A 20683-nucleotide genomic window follows, 5' to 3' on the forward strand; every position below is an offset into this window, starting at 1 on the left:
CCATCCGGTCCTGGACCTTTGTTTACCTTTTACATGTTCAAGTCTCTTTTGAATTTCCTCCTGAGTGACCCATGCGTCAATAGCTAAATTACTAGAACTGGGCATATTAAAAGGGAAGCCTTCATTAGCTGGCTCCTCAGATGTATAGACAGATGAAAAATTAATGTTCAAAATGTCTCCTTTTTCCCCGTTCTCATCAACCTACTTACCCCTCTGTGATAATAGGGTTCCCACCCCTTCTTGCTTCATTTTTTTAATATTCACATAATTAAAAAATAATTTTGGATTCTTTTTGCTCCTAGATTTTGGATTCCCATTAATCTGGTTATGGTCTTAAAAGCTTGAGTGATAACACGGGTGTGGTTTGAAGTGAGTGTGGTTTTAAAAAGGGTCAGTCCACCATGTACGTCAGAAAAATTCCGGCCTTCGGTACCAGAGAAGTTAGACAGCACTGCTCTAAAGGGATCTAAACCCCAAAAAATTTATTGCTGTAGACCTACTCAGAATGTTTTTCTGAGCACTTTTAAAACTGCATTCAGTTTCTACATTGGGTTTCTGAGATATTACCAGCTTAACTCTGTTTATAGCTTAGTTTTGGCTCAACAGTTCTATCCAAAAGGCTGAAAGGCTCAGTGCCAGCAACCCTATGGTTAACTGAGGATACAGAAACTGAATAGACAGTAATGGTTGGTGATTCCCTTAACTTATAATAAAGCTTTTAAGCTGAAAGCTTAAACTGTCTTAAACTACTGATATCTCAGAGATCACAAAAAATAGTACAAATTAGCATTGATTACAAAAGTGGGGAGCCTTCAAGTCTCAGTGACATGCATTCCTGGGGATGCTCACATGCTACCCACCACCACCTGCCTTCTCTGAATGCATCACTTACAAATATAAAGGAGTTATTTGCCTTAAGAATAGGGCAAAAGAAGTTCTTTGCCTTAGTGTGCAACCTGTGAGGCAATGCATGAGAAACAAAAAAGAGTGCTTTGTTGCACTCTGGTGGCATCCAGAACTGCCCATCTAAAGCTGGCCATACACGTGGCGATCTCACGATGTTTCGTACGACCGTCGGTCGCACGAAACATCGTCAGATCCGCCACACACCATTCAGGGCTGAATCGGCAGGTAAGGAGGTAGAAACAATAGGATTTCTACCTCCTTCTGCCGATTCAGCTCTGAAGGGAGAATTTTGGTCAGGCGCCTTCTATGGCGCCCGATCAAAATTTTCTAACTTGGCCGATCGGCGAGCCGACCGATTTCAGCAGCTTCCTGCGATATCGGTCGGCTCGCTGACATGCCATACACGCACCGATTATCGTACGAAACGAGGTTTCGTACGATAATATCGGTGCGTGTATGGCCACCTTAAGAAACTGACATGTTCATACATCTCTTAAGAGGATATTGAAACATTTCATCATCTCAATTTGGTTAGATCTAAATTGACTAAAATCTAGTATTGGTGTATTATCTTGCTGTATGTGATAAATATTCAAAATAATAGTTATATTATAAATAACAGGTATAATATAATCATAAAAACAAACATATTAAATAAATGAGGTATGTTTCTAGGTGCAAATGAAAAAGCATTTAAGTGGTGTGGGAGGGAAAAACTTTAAATGCAATAAACAGATTGCTCAGATAGTAGATATCCATATTTTTTCTTCAAGAGAAAAGTTCTTTTATTAGAAGATCAGACATTATATATTATCTCAAGAATATCCTTGAACCCTCCCTGTAGATTTGAGGGTTTTTTTACTTGTAAATGTCTATATGTATAACAGGAGTGACTTTGTGTAGGGCATATGTTATAGCATGTAATATCACAAGAGGGAACTGAAGGTAAATTTGACAGGCAAGATAGCTTTCTCTGCACTGCTTTGTGCTTTGCAAATATACTTCTCAAGGGGCCACTTAAGCTACTAATTAGTTGGTGCTTAGTGCCTAGTCATTTAGCTAAGTAGTATCCTCTATTTCCAGTACTTACAAAAATACAGAGAAAGAAAGCACTGTTTTATACATATGTTGGAATCCTGCAAATACCAGGAGGTTCTGGTCCCAGACATACATTCTGAATGATAATATACTCGGTATAACTTTGTAAAAAGATCTTATTTAATCTTTCTTAAAAAATAAATAATGATAATACATGTGTGTACAGTATGGAAACAAACTGTCAGAATCTGCTAGTCCAGGTAGAGAATACATTAGTGCATTATTCTAGTTCTGAATTTGTTGTAATTATTTCACAATTTAATCTTGCCTATCACTCCGACCAAACTGCTCAGGAACAGTTTTATACTCATAGTTCTACAATTTTAGGTTTAGGCTTATATTTTTAGGCATAGGCTTATATCAAAGTATGCCACAAGATTATTGTTCTCTTTTATTTTAATCATTCTCCTTTTTGTTTTTCTGTTGTTTTCATTTGAAAAATACAAATAAAAAATTTGTATTTATGCATCATAATATATAGTAATTTATTCTATAGCTTATTACCAAATAAACTAATTAAAGGCCTAGCAACAATTTTGAAGTTTTCATACCAATAAAAATATTGCAATACAAACAGGAACAACAGTTACAACTTTGACCTTTTACAATGTCTAAAAAGTGCCTTGAAGCTTACAATCGCTCATTTCATCTGGAAAATATTTCTGTCATCCTGTTTAGCATATGCTTGCAGTCTTGTTTATCTTCCAAGATATTTTAGTAGAGACTGTTTCCCAGACACGCTTGTGCTTCTGGAATATCTGAATCACCAGTGGTAACAGCCACTGTACAAATCAGGTACGAGTTGAGCAGAGCTGAAAAAATTGGCTAATATTTCATACCCAATATTCTCCCCAACTTTTGAAGATGCCACTAGCAAACAACCAACAACATCAATTGGGTTCAATATATGACAGAAATGGAAATGTTTTGTTAAGCTGAACTGTGTGTGTGTGTGTGTGTATATATATGTGTGTGGAAGTAGCTGAAACTGTGGTAATTAAACTCTGAAATTAAAGAATTAACTAGAGGAGTTTTTTGCATAAATATAAGCCCTGTTGCTAACAAATGTACACCCTATGCCCTAGGGGCTCACTGGGCAATTTGCACATGGGCAATAACCCATGGCAACCAATCAATGTTTAGATTTTTTCAGCCAGCTGCAGGTTGAACATTAAAAGCAATCTGATTGGCTACCATGTGTTGCTGCCCAGAAGCATATTAGCCCAGTGTTTATAAATTACCCCCCAGTGTGGTACCTTGGTAGGAATTTCACTTATGCTCATTTTCTTATTTCATTAGTGCAGCAATACCATGTGTGAAATTAAATCCATATTTGATATCCATTATTCATCATGTTTGTTACTCTAGTAATTTAGATTTTATATAATGCCTATGGGATTCTGTTTAGTCAACAATATATAATAAGAACATTTTGTTTTCCAGGACACTGAAGGATCTGAAAATACCCATAGATTTATCTTAAAGGCCTTAGGTCAGGTCAATAGCTCTACCAAATTAGTTTAAGGGGCATATTTATTAAGCTGTGAAAAACAAATTTGCTGAAAAAACAGCGTAAAAAGCTGTGTAAAATAAATGGAGAAGATCGCCGTCCAAATGTCAGATTTTACCCCGTTATTTTCCGTAAGTTCCGACGACACGGTTTTTTACACAGCGGAGCCTGGCGATGTGTGGCTAATTTTCTCGCCGTTTTTTACACAACATAATAAATATGCCCCTCAGAGTTTGTATACAGTCAGTTTAAAGGTATATAACTCTGATTATGGTTACAAAAAAAATTATATTATATGTAAATACGTGACTCCTCTGACAGAAAACCATGTATGGGAGGAAATGGCTCATATCTAGAAAGGACCACTTTTCTGCCTCAAGAAGATTGTCTTTTAAGTTATTTCCCCTCCCCTAAGGGTAGGGTAGACTTAAAGTCATCTATATATGATAAACAAACTTCACGCACCTCTGCCATTTACCTTTTGTTGGCCTATGTCTGTAAGTATATTTTAATTTATATAGTGCTACTTATGTGTGCAGCACTGTACAGCAGTGTGGGTACCTGCATTAACGTGATATAAATCATTTGTATGGGGCCCCGAATTTTCTGTTGTGTTCAGTCCATTTATGTGCTTATGTCACTCACACAATTTTCTGACTGACTTTTTGCCAAAATATTTCATTTAAAAAGGGGAAAAATAAGAACAAAATAGCTTGTGTGATGTTTAAACCAACTGGTTTCTTGTGTAGACTTTCCCTGACCTGTGTTGCAGTCTAAAACTAGTTCTACTAAGAATTATTCCCTTAAAAGGTGCCGTCACTCTTTTGGTAAGATTCCAACATTCAGCTTGATCTTAGACTGACTAATAATACCAGGAGTACAAGATCACTTATTTTAAAGAAAAGCAGAACTTTCAAATCAGTGCCCACAGTAATAACAAGTACTAATGTGCTATTAGGTGAAGGTTTCCTGCATTCCAAAATACCTATAAACAATAAACAGTAAACATAAGGATGGAAGAAAGGTTTGCAAGCTCTGTATATTCGTAAAATGAAATCTATACCACTGAACAGGGCGAGTCTCTATAAAAAATATTGCTTTTTCACAAAAATTGAGATTTTTTTCAATGAAAAATATATTTTATTATAATGCGACAACTGATTATTCCAAAATGTCCCTGGACTACAGTCCATCCTTCTGATCTGCATGAGGTGCCATGCACCATGCTTACACACGATGATCCAAGGGCATGCATACATGCTAGATTACACCAGTCAATGAATGAACAGAGGCATGTTTTTTACTTCTACGCTTCTTACTCATACAGTTAGAATCTGCTCATTGCTTTCAAGTGTTTTGTGATGGAGCACAAAGACAGAATAGTGGCTCAACGTAAATGGGAAATGAGAATATTTATTGATTAGTATAAACCAATTTGGAAAATATTTTTTAATATGTCACACACTAGACTATAAATCTGAGATACCGTTTAAGTCTCATTATTTATAAAACTAGAGTAATTACAAAACAATCAAAATTTTTAATGACTGTAAATGAACACTGCAAATCAGTGGAACACACTTAGGACTAAAGTGGATCTCATTTGCAACACAATGTTCCCATGAAAGAAAACAAATATTTGGCACTGATGCTTGCGCATATTTAAGGTGACAGCTCAAGCAATCTTGTTTGTCGATAAACTACAAGTATGGGACCTGTTATCCAGAATGCTCGGGACCTGGGGTTTTCTGAATAAGAGATCTTTCCATAATTTGGATCTCAACTTAAGTCTGCTACAAAATCATTTCAATACTGAATAAACCAAATAAGATTGTTTTTCCTCCATTAAGGGTTAATTATATCTTAGTTGGGATCGAGTACAAGGTACTGTTTAACTATTACAGAGAAAAAGGAATTAATTTTTAAAAATTAGAATTATTTGCTTATATTGGAGTCTATGGGAGATGCCCTTTCCATAATTCAGAACTTTCTAGATAACAGATCCCATATCTGTATTCTCTTTCAAATACTTTTGCTGGTTTTTGCATTAATAGGCTTTTCTCTTTCCACTGTTTATACAAATGATGATACTTGTTTGTTATAAGCAAAGCCATGACTACTTAGCTTGGATACAAAACATTTTATTTAGAAATACACCTAGGCAATTGCTCAGTTCTGCGTGTTTTTTTTATACAGTTTGCCATAGACTAGCTCTCTGGTAATGTTTCTTTATAATTATTTTTCAAGCCCAATAAAGATATGAACATTTTTTTATACCCAAGCAGAGCTCTGTTGATTTGTAACACAGATTTTGCCTATTTTTGTTTTATTCTAAGACCTCACAATTAAAAGATAAGGCTGTACCTTTTTTTAATATATGTCAAAATGTGAAGAAAACACAGCGTGTAAGGCAACTACAGCACAGCATTCCTGTAAAGGAGATCTAAACTTAAAAAAACACTGGGGGATGCCAAATGTTAGGTACCCACCCAGTACTTTATAGCCTAGGCCAGTGTTCCTGTTTGCAGAAAACTTCTCAGGCCCGTGGTATTTCTGTAGAAGTTTGTCAGCGTGATTTTCCTTCCTCTTCTGTCCTTTTTTCTCCAGGCAGGGAAAGGCTCATGCACAATAGTATAAAAAAAGCTTTTTTGCGTGTTAATTTCAGATTTCACTGTACTGTGCATGCACCTGCACTGACCAAAACAAAAAGAAGAAGAAAGGAACGAAAAACACTGGCATGGGCTATTAAGTGATTATAATCACTGGGAATTGCCAAACATTTTGGCACCCCACACCCAGTGATATTAACCCTTAGATCTTTATTAAAGGGGATCTAAACTTAAAAACATGAACTGTTGTAAACTTACTCAAGGTGCTTCTGCAACACTTTTGCAATTTACATTCAGTTTAAATTTTTAGTTGTTTCTGAAATATTTAAATTTTTAGACTGCTAATAACCAGGATTTTGGCTCAACTTAAAGGAAAAGGGTTAACTGGATAGAGCAATTGCATAGAAAGTACATAGACAATTAGGGTCCCTAATATCTCAAAAAACATTTAAAGTAGAAAAGTAATGTCAATTGCAAAAAGTGCACAGAGGGCCACTCTGGGTAAGTCTACACCTAATAATTTATTTTGTTAGCAATTGGCCTGATGAGACATGGTTTCATAAATTTCCTACAGTAACCTGCAGGAAATTCTGTAAATACCACAGGCTGAAATTTCAGAACTGTAGGGGTCAGTAGGCAGTTTGAAAAATGTTCAGTGTCACAGCACAAAGACCTGTGGCTGCCTCCAAAAAATCTAATGCTTACTGCGTTTGTTGGCACTATATTCATACAGGCGTGCAAGTTAAGGAGCGGCAGCAGACACAGACTGCAGTGGGGGATTGGTAAGTGCAGGGCTGGTCTGTGACTTTTGATGATCCAAAAAGTAAGAAAAAAGCTTCAGCAGATTTACTGCAAACCAGTTATTGTGGGTAGTGGTAACACTGTGACTTTTGATGTTGCTCTGTGCACATCCCACTGGATTTTTTATTGTGCAGCTATTGCCCAGACAGAAGTGCTTCCTGAATGAGTGTCCATGCTCTTACACTTATGTCTGGGGGCAACCCTTGAGTCTGGACTGCACTTGCATACAGTGCAAGGCTAGGAAGGTTATGTGGTACTTCAGGCACCACATTTCACATACATTACAAAGAGAATTAGTGACAGGCAGAGAGGGGTATTTTGACTGTTGTTTCATATTGCCCATGTAACATTAGAACTGCTTGGTTGCAGGATAAGTGGGACTTGAACAACAAAATAACTAAAATCGTGAGATCTTTTAGAACAAATAGATACTATAAAAAAAATTACTAAAAAAAACTAAATTCAACATTTTTTTTTTATAGTACTCCTGCCTTTATCCTATGAAAAAGTTATTTTTAAGTTTTTAGAATAATGTAGACTCTCTAACAACACCTGCAGTTAATATAATTTTTTTGCTTATAGTTTTTGTATTATACGTTTACCTGCTTTCTGCAGAACAGGGAAACTAAAACCAACAGCAAGATTTCAAGTTTGATTTTGGGGTGAGGCAAATTTATAAGGTGAATAATTTGAAACCAGCAAAAATTGAAATAAGCAACTGCAACATTGCTTAGCTTACTTCTGTGTGCAAAATAAATGCACTGCATAGTACATGCACTATATAAATAAGGCACTATTATTTATCACAATATGGGCAACATGTGCAGATATGTCATGTTAAGGCATCAACCATACTTTAAAAACCGTTGGGAGCCTCAAAATGTCCTAATGATTTCACAGTTTTGTTTTGCTTCATAGTGAATATTGTTTAACCACATTATTGTTGCTTTATATACATTCATTTTTTTCTTTTACATGAGTTCACTACTTTTTAATGTACTTTATTTTAGCAAAAGTACAGATAGTTTTTAGATTCTCTTTATTGTTTGTTGCTCCATTTTTTAATAAAACTAGAAAAGCTCTATGGCCATTACTATGTTGTCACTCTACATGATGTGTCATTATGATTCCAAGAATTTGGCATGCTGTGTAAAGTAGCAATACAGTTATAGAGCAATGGCAAGCAGTCTGAGGCTATAGAATGTCATTCATAGTAGCATTTCATAGAATGTCATGCATAGTAGCATTTCAACTGAAGTGAGATGAACACTCCCAAGAATATCAAATACGAACTAAGGTTTAGGCTTTGTCAGACAGAAGTGTAAAGGCTATACACAGGCAGATTTAAGCTGACGGGACCAATTCAGCAGCTTATCTGCCTGTTTATGGGGCCCTTTAACGGGCCTAGCTGACTGATATCTAGCTGAAAAATAAGTCAGATGTCAATCTGTATCCCTGTTGTTGTGATCCAATCATTTGCCTGTAGGTGGACATTTGGTGAAATCACCAAATGAGGGGATTTTATAATGTATGGGCAGGTTAAACTGCTTATACCTGTTTTGCCATGTCGTTTTAGAGCTGGCTAGGATTGACCTATGTAAATCAACCATGTAGTCCTAGGTAGAAGTGACATGGGATCACAATGGTTATGTACTTTTATAACATTTTATACCCCTTGTACTCACAGGTGTTCCACATACACTACACATTAGTGCAGAGACCCCATATAGTGCCAGGCAGCACTGTTAAAAATAAAACAAACAAAAGGGTCCCTAAGATGTAAAAGATGTTAATAACCAAACATATGTCTAATATAGCATTGCCTCAATAAAAATATAGTGCATTTTAAAACACAAATTCTTTTTTTTGCAATTCCACTCAAGCTAAGCAATTCAAAACACAATTGTTATTATAGTCTGTAAATCCATTTTATAATATACTTTTGCTTTTAAAATTAGTATTCTTACAAAATTTGAATTTTGCCTGCCAGTGAGCAAATGTTTATATACTGCCACATTGCAGAGATTATGAAGCATGGCATTCGATGTCTCATATTTCAAAATGCCACGAGAGGTGACTGTGACTATCTGTGTGCTATTTTAAACTGCATCTGTACTAAGTTCACCATTCCCTAACTACAGTCAGGTTAGGCCCTGCAATAAACATTGACCTGTTATCCTCGAAAATCAGAAACCCATGTAAACATAATTAAAAATGTTTTACATGGATATCAGGAAGTGTATTCTGTAATTTCAATAAGTACAGTGATGCCAGATCCACTGTGAAATTGTTGTCCTTTAAAGTATTCATTAGAATGAAGTCTAAAGCAACTGGACCTTCTGGGGATCATTTATAAAGTTTGCACAGCGCATATTTTTTTCTCAAATTGTTGTTTGGGCATGTTTTCCCTAAACGCTTTTCTTTTTCTCAAATGTGAATTCGCAAATGAATATTTTTTCTGCCACTAAAGTTGTGGCGTAACCCGGACACAGAGTTTGCCCATAAACATTCGCAATTTGCGAATATGCCATATTTAAAAAGTTTTAGGGCTCTGGGACACGGGGAGTTTAGTCGCCCGCGACAAAACTCCCTGTCCGCGGGCGACTAATCTCCCCTGATTGCCATCCCACCGGTGAAAATGTAAACCTCGATTTCACTGAAATTTCAGTGAAATCGATCTTCCTGTGTGCCAGAGCCCTTAAGGACAGTTGCACTACAGATAACAATATCGCAATAATGTTTGCACATTAAATGCACCAGTCCAGTAGCTTTAGACTTAATTCTAGTAGATACTGTTTATCAAGGCCTAGATGAATTTCATGTTGTTCGTTAAAAGAACTCATTGGAGTGTTGATTTTAAAAAATACAGTAAATACTGGGATCAGTAATGCGGTTGCCTGAGACTTGAGTTTAGAGTAATAACTATGCCTAGCCATACTTTCTTTGGAGCAACCTCCTGTCGGTTACATATAAATTAGCAGACAGAAACACTGTGCTAAAAACAGTTATTCTAATAATATGATCATTGGCATTAATTCATATATCTGTAGGTAGAACTACAGTATAAAAGCTATATTAAATAAACCATTTATGAGTTATAAAAATAGAGTGTAAACTGCAATATTGTCAGTACAGAGAAGCATACAACCCTAGAGTGATATATCAAGTCATATGTTTTACAATACTGTTTATCCCCACCAAAAATGAGCTAATAGCAAACCTCCTAATGCTCATTAAAGGAAGTATTACATTCTGATAAAAGACCTGTTCATATCACAATGCATTAAAAAACATTTAATGAAGATCCTGTGGCACAAAATATATAAATGCACAAAAAGTCTATCATCATACAGTAATACTTTGCATAAGCAAGGCATCCTTCAACTGTAAGTGAAAATTTAGGAAACAGGCAGATGTCGTCTTAGAATTTCCTTTGATGACTGAGGAATGCTGTCTGGAAAAATAACTTCGAATTCCACAAGCAGATCTCCATTTTGTTCTGGGTTTTTTGGAAAAGGGAGTCCATATCCGATAATCCTCCGTCTCATACCAGGTTTAATAATGTCATTTATTGTCATTGGTATGCTTCTTCCATCTAATGTTGGAACGTTGATTGAACATCCACAGAGAGCCTGGGACATAAATACATTATTAGGTTGCATTATTCACAATTGTGTCATTATGTCAGATTAGTCTGAACTAGTGTTTCTATCAAACAATATCAGAGGGATAACCATCACTGAGATCTGACAATTACTTCCAACATTTATACTGTAAGCAAAGTCAGAGGGGGATGGGAAATATATGTATACATATGGAATATACCTTCAAAATAGCTATGCCTACATATAAATTGCAGCAATCTGGAAACTCAATGGCTATATCTGCCTTAATGATCTTTGGCGTAGACACTAGATGAAACACTAGGGGGCGTGATTTGTCAACTCTCCAGCTCTTTTTTTTTTTCTCACAATTCAAAAATGTAAAAACTTCATTGTAAAAAAACTCAAATGTAAAACTTCACTATCTAAAATATTGCAACTTTCTATTGATGTCAATGGGAGTTATCCTAGGCAAAGTCAAGTGATAATTTTAATTTGAGATATTCAAGTTTTCGAATTTGTAAACTCAAAAAGTGATTTGAGGGATTTGAGTTTTTATTCAAAAAAGTTTTATTTATTAATAACATACTCAAAAACTGATAAATAAGCCCATAGCATATAAGATAATGAGGTAATGACCTCTCAATTCAGGTTACACAAAAGTACACTTCAGTGATTGCAAAGATTGCACTAGTCCTATAAACCATATCAGCTAGTCAAAATTAACATTTACTAGTCCAGTGCACAATTTGTTTCCAAAACTTGCATGAAAGCAAGTCAAAGTTCTGCCCCAGAAAACCTAAACCAGAACAGACCAGCAAGAAGTCCACAAGCTGGATTTGGCCTCCAAATGAGTCAGTGGCTCTAAACTTATTTGCATAGACATGGTTTAACAGAAAAAAAAGCAAAAATTACAGATAAAGAAAAATATGATATATAATAATTAAGTAATGATAGCTCCGTAAAACACAAATTCAGCCATTAAAAACAAACATTTAATAATTATAATAATAAGTCCAACAAATATAGAATCAACACATTGTGGGATAATAGTCCATTAAGAACATTCAAGATAAAATGAAGAGATTTAAGAGAAAGCTAAAGGTGACCTGATAGTTTGATAGAGTCAGAATGAAATTGTAGTTGTTGTACTATCCTTCAGTAAATGTTAATCTGAAATCAGTTCAGAAGCTATAAAGAATATCACTTTTTTGTGTAAATTACTTACCTCTCGTAAGCTGACTCGTACAGGACACACAATATTTGACCCATCCCGTTTAAAGTGTGTATGAGGTTTGTCTTTAACAACAAAAACAATATCAGCAGGAATGGTCATGGGTGCTTCATCCCCCTCTCTGGGAAATGTGATTTTGGTTCCCTCTTTCCAACCTTTCTTTATCTCTATGGTAAGAATTTTGTCTTCAGTCCGAACAGATCTCCCATCAGGATTCAGACGTTTCCTGGATATCCTCATTCTTTTGGTGCAACCAGTGTAGATCTCTTCCAAGGACACTCTCAGGTCATGAATTATGGGGGGGTCCTGCTTGCGGCGGAACTGGTTACCAACCTGATTCTTTTCTCTTGGAAATCCATTCATGTTAAAACTAGTAAACGAACTAAATGGGTCCCCATCTAGCTCCATGTCTTCATCATCCCGGCCTCCTGGCATCCTTCTTCCAAAGAAAATTTCAAATGGATTTGCTCCACCAAAAAATGCAGCAAATGTTGCATGCGGATCACCATGGAAAGTGTAGTGAAAGTTTCCACCATGTCCATCTGGTGCACCAGACCCTCCTTTAAGTCCTGCAATAACAAAAAGGAAAGTAGTGAATTAAAACATAGTTTTTTTTTCTTGGTTGACATAGCTCCCAACTGTCCCGATTTTCGTGGGACAGCCCCTCTTTTAACAGCTCAACCGCAGTCTCAGATTCTTACTAAAAATTCCCTCATTTCCAGTTGATCTCCTGCACTGAATGCTAAAAAAGATACAAATTTAATAAGAAAGTAGCTTTTGGCAGAGAGCCCAGAAATCTTAACAAGCTTCACCTGCACTTAGATACATTGTTTCTCAGACTTAAATAAATAAGTACTGTAGCTTTTGGCAGAGAGCCCAGAATGTTAACAAGCCACACCTGCACTGATACAATTGTAACTAATAAGCTAAACAGGTCTCTTGGAGGAACTGAGACTCGCTGCTTAAAGGGCAATTTCACCTTCATTAGCAAAACTGTAATAACACATAAAACAAGACCCCCAGTTTTGTAAAATGGAAGTGGTATTTAGGGGGTGTGGTCTCAAAATTGGGCATGGTCAAAAATGTTAGCTGCGCTGTGCGCAACATTTCTTTTTGTCCCTCTTTCCATTTTCAAAATTTTGGGAGGTATGGGTTCATACAATACAATAGAACTGATTTGCTCTTCAAGTTTTGTCCTTTATTTTGCACTAACATTCCTGATTTTTTTTTGTGAGCAGGTTTATTGGATCTGTTCAGTTTGAAAGAAGGAATCTTTTTAAGGTTTCCTGACCAGTTCACACTAATCTCTGCAATATCCTCTAAGAAACTAAAAAAAAAATGCTGCATTTTTTTCTACACCCTATCCCAGCCATACCACCCACCGGCACGTCATTCAAACATGTAAGTTTGGGAGTGCCAACAGAGAAGCCCTATATATGCAGCAAAGACATGGCATCAGCTTTGTCCCTCGCTGTATTTTTAATCTAGTGCTAGGTATGGAGTGCAGCAAGACCTGACCCAAGTGCTTATTAAATGAGCATTATAGGGCACAATTTTGCTTCCCTTGTATCTGGGGTCTTTGCAAATAACCCCTTATGTCTATTTATTCATATGGATGAACAATATTATAATAGCCATCCAATGCTCTACAGCTAATTGCAGATGTAATGTAACCATTAAATACTGCCTCTGCCTCCTGGCTGTTGCTGTTGCATTCACCTGTTACTGTGAACACAGGGCATATTTTGTGCAAAAAAATCTCACTGTGCACAGTGACAGGAGGATGCAACTAAAGCAATTGGCATAAGGCAGGGCTTTATTGGACTATTATTGGCATTTCACTATATTTATATATATTTTTTATATATATATATATATATGGTTCTATTTTTTTTTATTTTTGCAGGGTATGTCTGCATTCCATTTACATGGGAAAATGCAAACATGCTCTGCAAAAAAAAAAAAAATAATAAAAGCAATAATTAAGGACAGCTATAATTAAAAGAGAATATTTCCCTTAGCATTAGTTCTCCATAGAGGCCAGTGCAATGTAACTGATGCTCACTGACAATGCCAAAGACATTGGAGACAAAATGAAACATGTGGTAACGAAGCCTGGCATTTCCTAGAATAAACTGTGAGTGGGTGGCGCTCATGGAAGGTTACATTCCAGAACAGAGAAAAAACTTCAGGGATATTTTCTACGTAGCCAGATGCCCATGTAACTACTAAACTCAATGCTGACTATTTTGTTTAAAAGGCTTTTTATTCTTTAATTAACAATCAGTCTACATTATCAGAGACATATTGGGTAACAGCTGTTCAAAACATATGTTTATGCTCTATGCTTCTTGTGCAATACAACCCAAACACTCAAATAACCAAAATTGCCCCAAAGCAATACATGTATAAATATTCAGATACAATTTCATACAAATTAAGTATGTAACAGTAATAAATATTCTGAGAAGACACCAATGTCTGTATGTGAGCAGGATGTAAAAGAGAACAGTGCTTAATGAATCTAAATTACTTTTGCTATTTACAACTTCCCAGTATCCTATAAACAAGGGAATCAACTCAACAGACCATAAAACTATTTACCTTCTCTGTTTTGGATAAATCCTTGTGCCTTTTTATGAATGCTACTGCTGGAATGAATCCGTTTTTTGAAGGGGACCCTCCAAAAATCCCATTTGCAAAAAAAAAATCCTCATGTTTTAACATAAACAAAATACTTTTCTGGCTTTGGCTTGTACTGTGATTTAACATTTTTTGGTATTTCAACAGTGAGGTTAATATTGTAAGCACAGCCAATCATGTAAACTGCAAATGGTGATACTTCCAGTATCCTAATAAATACAAAAATCAAAGTCCGCAAAAACTAAAAAAAGAATAAAGAATAAAGTGGTTGGACATGCCATGGACATGGTGAAAAAAATCACCCAGATTTAGTTCTCTGGAGGCCCACGCCCCTGACACTATTTTGGGGTTTACGCCAATAAACTACTCATTACTTGACCAGCTCAGTTTACTGCTGAATGATGCAGGTGAGAAATTCCTAGCTATATGCATTATCTCATTCTCTGTCAATGCAGCCCCTGCAATATTTCACAAAAGAGTGCCACAATTTCTTGCAACAGAAGTACAAGAGCCCTAAGGGGCACAAGCCCCCTCCTGCAATGTATTCAGGGTAATGGCCATAGATCTCCATCATCTGGAAGACAAGGTCCAAAGGGGAAAAAAATGGCAGATTGTACCAGTTTTCTGCACTTTGCACCCAGCCTTCATAAATGACTCCTACAGTCTTTATGCTTCATATTTGCTGAGAATGTTAGACATTAAATTAGAGCTAAGACCAAAAATTTTCTTTTGCATTTAAATAATATCACTGTTACCCTGAACTTTTAAAAACATTGCATTTGCTTGAAAAGCAGTACTACAGTTTATATAACTGGTGGCCGTACATGGCCAGATTTAAGGTGCCAATTTGGCCCAGAGTTTGCCAAACAAGTGAATCTGGTTGTTGTAAGACCTTTTGCTGCTGTGCACTGATTCAAGCTGCATTTAGGGCTATTGGGCACATGTTTACACACATGATGTAACACAGCTGTGTTCATTACATTGGTTAGTTCTTACACTGGAAGATACATGGTTAAAATGCCATTTATAGCTCTACAGAACTACAGAAAGACAATTTGCTGAGGAGAAATTGTGTATCTGTAGGTGCTGGATTAACAGATTTTTAAATTAACAATTTTTAAATGAAAATATATATACAGTATATTTTGGCTTTATAGCATTGCTAGTCCTTTACCTGGAAGTGCCCTCTCAGAAACAAAATCCTTCCCAGGCAAACAGCATACTTTGAAATAGGACTAAGTATTTTAATAATATATAATAATTGGAGCCCCCCCGGGAAGCAAGCCCTGCAAACTTAGTGATTCCTGATGGCAGCCCTGCTATCAACTCTGTCTGTACCTAAGGTAATTTTGATGGGTTGTAGGCTTTTTAAATTGTGGGTTAAAATTAATGGATGCAAATATCTATGAGGTAATAGTATAAATAGTAATACTAGCATGGTATCACATTGGAAAGCCACAATGGGTCCCTTCTTGAATTTGGCCCATAAGGCAAACCTAGCTCTCAGTAGAAGCATTGGGCATTTGTGCTTAACACATATTTAGAGCTACTTAAATTGCCATTAAATGTACCATGATACATCACTATTCTCAAAAAAAGATTTTGCTTCTTTCTAACTTATTTGGACATTTTCTTAGACTTTTACTTGGCATTAAGTCTCTACATAAAATTAGCATAAAGAAATGGTTCTGGTATTTAATGACATCATGTAAATTCCTAGGTTTCTGGGCAAGAAGCCAGTTACAGACAGATCTTCTACACAATGTATGGTACCAAAATGATCATTCACCATTGCCCCCAATCAGAACAAAAGTTTTTTTTTTATCTGTGCTGTCCACACAAATAAACATTGACAGCACATGAGCACAGTACAGGTTTTTCGTATAAACATTTATACGACCAGACAGGTATTTTGTGTCTTTAAGTGTGGTTATATGCATGTTACCATGCATCACAATGTTGTGCAATACTAGATTAAAAACAGATGTCTGTATTATAGCTTATATAAAACATAATGGCAAACATATCAGTGTGTGCATGTTATGCTTCAGAAATAACCTTTATAAATCTACACTTGTAGTACGTTACATAAAATGTAATTCTATCATATTGATAGACAAATACACAAGTTTCATGCAGTGTAACCCCCAATTAGCAAATATCGCCCTATTGTCAACAGCATTGCTTTGCTAGATCATAAAAACAAATCATATTCCTCTCAACTATTTAAAGGGTTAACAAACTGGATTTCACTCTACATAGAGGGGGAGAAGAATAAATAATAATAAATATTCTGCATTGCCTTATTTTTAAGGATAACCATAAAATACTTACCCTCCTCTCCAAATTGATCGTACACCTCTCTCTTCTTAGGGTCACTTAGCACCTCATAGGCTTCAGCGATCTCTTTAAACTTCTCCTCTGCATGAGCAGATTTGTTCTTGTCTGGATGCCATTTAAGAGCCTGTTTTCTATAAGCTTTCTTGATGTCATCTTCCGAAGCTCCTTTTTCAATCCCTAAAACTGAATAATAATCCTTTCCCATTTTTTTTGTCAGATAAATTAGATCTAAAATATAGTTTAATTAAACGATTATTCTGCCTGGAATGGTTCTTAAAATGTATGGGTTGATTTAAAGGTGAAATCCCCAGTGTCTGATCTGATTAGAGTTTGTCCCAGAGTACTGGATTTTACTGGGATAGGATTCCTTCCCCTACTGCTCATATATAGAGAAAAATCAGCTCTCTGCCTCCCAGTTACGTCTATGCTGCCTGTAGAATCCACTAGCTCTTTCTAGAAGTTTTTTTTTTTTTTTTTTTAAACAAGCCAAAGCTTTATTCTTGAAGCAACAGCAAATACATGCTTAACCCATGACAATCTTATAAACATTATTAACAGGAAAACTGTAAATAATGTGTCATGCAAAGTGTATCAGGCTTTTAAAGCTTTAAACAGCTAAATAGTTCCACACTTGCTTGTCCTTATAGGACATAGTGTTTCTTTGGAATTGAAAGAAATAAGAGTGAAATACTTGTACATGTATGGGATCAGTTATCCGGAAATATGTTATTCAGACAGCTCTGAATGAGGTTATTTCACAGAAAAAAATGAAAAAATGTTTTAAAATTTTGAGTTATTGGCTTAAAATTGAGCCTATTGGAAATGGCTTTCCTGTAATTTGGAGCTTTCTGGATAACAAGCTTCCGAATAATGGACCCCATACCTATATACAGTTTATAATGAGTATTTCAGATTTCAAATGTTCTTTTGTTTTGTGGGAGAGTTATTTTATCCTGAATGCATTTCTAGCATGCCTGCCATAATGAAAGGTAATAACATTCATTTTTCAGAAAGGAAACAGTGACCTGGCTGGCAATATTTTTTCCAGTTTTAAAAGAAATATATTTAATTTTACTTTCATCTGCAATTAGTTTGCACTAGCTTATACAGTTTAGTTAGTATAAGTACAATCTTAAAGGACATGAAAAGCCTACATTTGCCTACAATATATATCAGTAATATATATCAGTTGGGCACGTCTCCCCCACCCAAATGGCATCATTTGTACTGCATATATCCCCTCCGTTTGCCAGCACCATCACATTTTCCTAAAGCAAATAGCAGCTTTCACCTGGTGGCCATTTTTCCTGATACTTAATCAGATATATTTTAATCTGCAAACAGCATACACACACAGAGACCCATATTTAGCATACATTTCATCAAGAATACAGACTCACGCAGGCAGAACTGTCTCTGATAAAAGTTCTGCTTTGTTTGACTACTGTAATGGTAAAGCTGAGCTCAGGAGAAAAAAACTGAAGCAGACAGCTAGAGCTGAGTTTCTATGGGAACCAGCAGTGTCATCTCTTCACTGGCTGCTAGACTGGGGGGGGTGTTTAGTAATCTGAGTTTAGAACAACTGAGCATGTCCACAAGCCAACAGCCAAAGTAAATTCCCAAGGAAGGGGGCCGAGTGGGTTACAGGAGGAGAAGGAAATCTAAGTGATTAAGGGGATGTTGCAGCCTTACTATTAACCTCTGGACAACCAGTGTGGCAGGTATTGAAATATTTTAAAGAGGCTGTTCACTGATTAAATTTTTGTGTGTGGGGTTTACATGTCCTTTAACATGAGCCTTCTTATACCTAATATGTCTATAATTTCGCACCCAGTTTGCATTTGTCTTATTTTTTCTTCTATACCATAGGAGTCATTTTGATGCAGGTATGGGACCTGTTTTCCAGAATGCTCGGGACCTGGGCTTTTCTAGATAAGGGATCTTTTCGTAAATTGAATCATCATACCTAAAGGCTGCTAAAATTTAATTTAAACATTAATAAAACTTAGTAGGCAACCCCCAGTGACTTTAATCGCTTACCTCCTGTGAAAAGAAAACAGCACCAGCCCGGGGTACCTGAGAGCGAGTGTCTTCTCTTCCTACTTCTGTCTTTGCACAGTTGAGTGGAAAGCCTAACTTTAACAGAGCTTTTTCACTCTACTGTGCATGCACTAGCCCCAGGATTCCGAAGACAACACTTGCTGCAGCTACCCCGGGCTGGGTATGGAACCCATACCTGTATTATGCTTACACAGGCCTACATTGGCAGCCTGTGTGCACTAGTGCCATTTTTTCTTTTGGGGGTATAAATAGATGTTTGCTTACCCATATCACTGTTCGTCTGATGATAAATCTGTGATAAGTCTCTGGTACCGTGGGCGTCTAATCTCTCCGAAATGCCTTTCCACCGGCAACAAAGTGAATCGTTGGTGGAAAGGCATATGCGACTCTTGTTTTTCTGAAGTTGCGCCAAGTTTCTCACTGCAGGCAATAAAGCAACAAGTATGCCTTTCAACCACTGATTCACTTGTTGCTGGTGGAAAGGCATTTCGGAGAGGTTAGTCACCCACATTACTAGAGATTTATTGCAGGCGACTAATCTCTCCATGGAGCATTAGCCTTAGGCTAGTGCCACATGGGGCGTATTATTAGCCTTCGTTTACCCTCACCTATGCTTGAAGAATCTGGAAGTTGTACGGGTGCATTTTGGCCCCTAGTGCCACAATAGCACTTGGAGCACTAGAGGAGCTGAAATTTCAATGCAGAAATCAGAATTTCAGCTATTTAAGTAACCATAGGTGCTTTTTGCCACCCCTGGTTACTTCAGGGGCTCTGCTGCCTAAGTCAAGTTTCTTAGCTTGCCCCATTGCAGCATCGCCCCTGCTTCACCTGGAAGCATTGCTTCGGCCTGGGTGGAGGCACATTTTAGCCAGAAAGTGCTCCAGTATGTTTCATGCTCAAATACACTCACATCTACCTGCACCCGGACAGAAGCAAAGCTGGTGCAGGCACATCAGGGGCAGATTCTTGGCCCGTGTTTATCTGTAAGTGGCACTAGCCTTAGTGACCAAAACATTGGAATTGATTAACAAACTACATTGTTATTTCAGGGGATAATCTGAGATCACCAAAGTAAAGGATCTGGGCCTGATTTAGTCACCCAAATCTGACTGATTATAAATTATACATATTATACAACCCTGCCTGACTTGCAGGGTGTGCAGTACTCCCCTCTGCACTAAACTTTCATAACTTGGCCTCCCTTTCACCCAACCATCACCAGAGAAGAAGTCACTACAGGAGAAACACAATTAAGGAAGGGGCAAAAAGAAAGGGAAAGAACTATACAGAAATGCAGAATGGAGCAAAAAAGGAAAAGTTGAACAATGAGGCTATGACCACAAAATTCTTAATATTATTTAAAGTTATTTTTTCGATTTTCCTTTTGATGTGCTATCTGCCACTGTTAAAATAAACCTACCATTGACATGATACTGTTCTGAGACTTTTCATTTCTTTGTCATTGGACAAACTTACAAAATCAGTGAGGGGTCAAATAATTATTTCCTCCACTGTAGACAGAAACTAGAGGTCCTCTGCACACATTATCAATGTATATATAGAACATTAAGACATTTTGTACATTAAGCTACCAAGAAATGCCTTCTCCTTTAAAGGACAATGAAAGGTTAATATGAATTAAGAGTAAGTCTAAAGGCATTCTTTTTAAGTACTTACTGCATATCTAAGTTCCCAGATCCTTGCTTGCTTCTCTGAGACATGGTGCTGGCAGCCTAAATCAGTGTGAAGACTTCAGTGACATCACTGAAATCCCTCTTCATTTCCTGTAGGCTGCCAGTGGCAGCCTTCCTATTCTCTGACCATGTGTGTAACTTGATCCTGTCTCCTGTTCTGAGCTACACATACCTACCAGCCAATC

At 36.7% G+C, this 20683-nt stretch overlaps 1 protein-coding gene across 2 annotated transcripts; it reads right to left on the reverse strand.

Annotated features, from left to right (window-relative positions):
• Positions 1–4911: 4911 nt before the first annotated feature.
• On the reverse strand, positions 4912–17195 carry dnajb4 (DnaJ heat shock protein family (Hsp40) member B4). 2 transcript variants are annotated; one of them, NM_001102934.1, is given in 4 exon segments: positions 8834–10428; positions 10431–10556; positions 11755–12329; positions 16738–17139. In NM_001102934.1, coding segments are annotated over 4 exon segments (1071 nt in total). In that variant the 5' UTR covers positions 16949–17139; the 3' UTR covers positions 8834–10269.
• Positions 17196–20683: the final 3488 nt, after the last annotated feature.

The sequence above is a fragment of the Xenopus tropicalis genome, chromosome 4, assembly GCF_000004195.4.
Source record: "Xenopus tropicalis strain Nigerian chromosome 4, UCB_Xtro_10.0, whole genome shotgun sequence".
NCBI lineage: Eukaryota > Metazoa > Chordata > Amphibia > Anura > Pipidae > Xenopus > Xenopus tropicalis.

Bases quoted from the DNA above. Each gene is read 5' to 3' on its own strand.
- dnajb4 (XM_031899746.1), bottom strand. From the start codon at position 16,948: ATGGGAAAGGATTATTATTCAGTTTTAGGGATTGAAAAAGGAGCTTCG. The intron at 12,330-16,737 runs GTAAGTATTTTA...TTGTTATTGCAG, and splicing joins CGATCAATTTGGAGAGGAGG to GACTTAAAGGAGGGTCTGGT. The intron at 10,557-11,754 runs GTAAGTAATTTA...TTTATGTCCCAG, and splicing joins TACGAGTCAGCTTACGAGAG to GCTCTCTGTGGATGTTCAAT.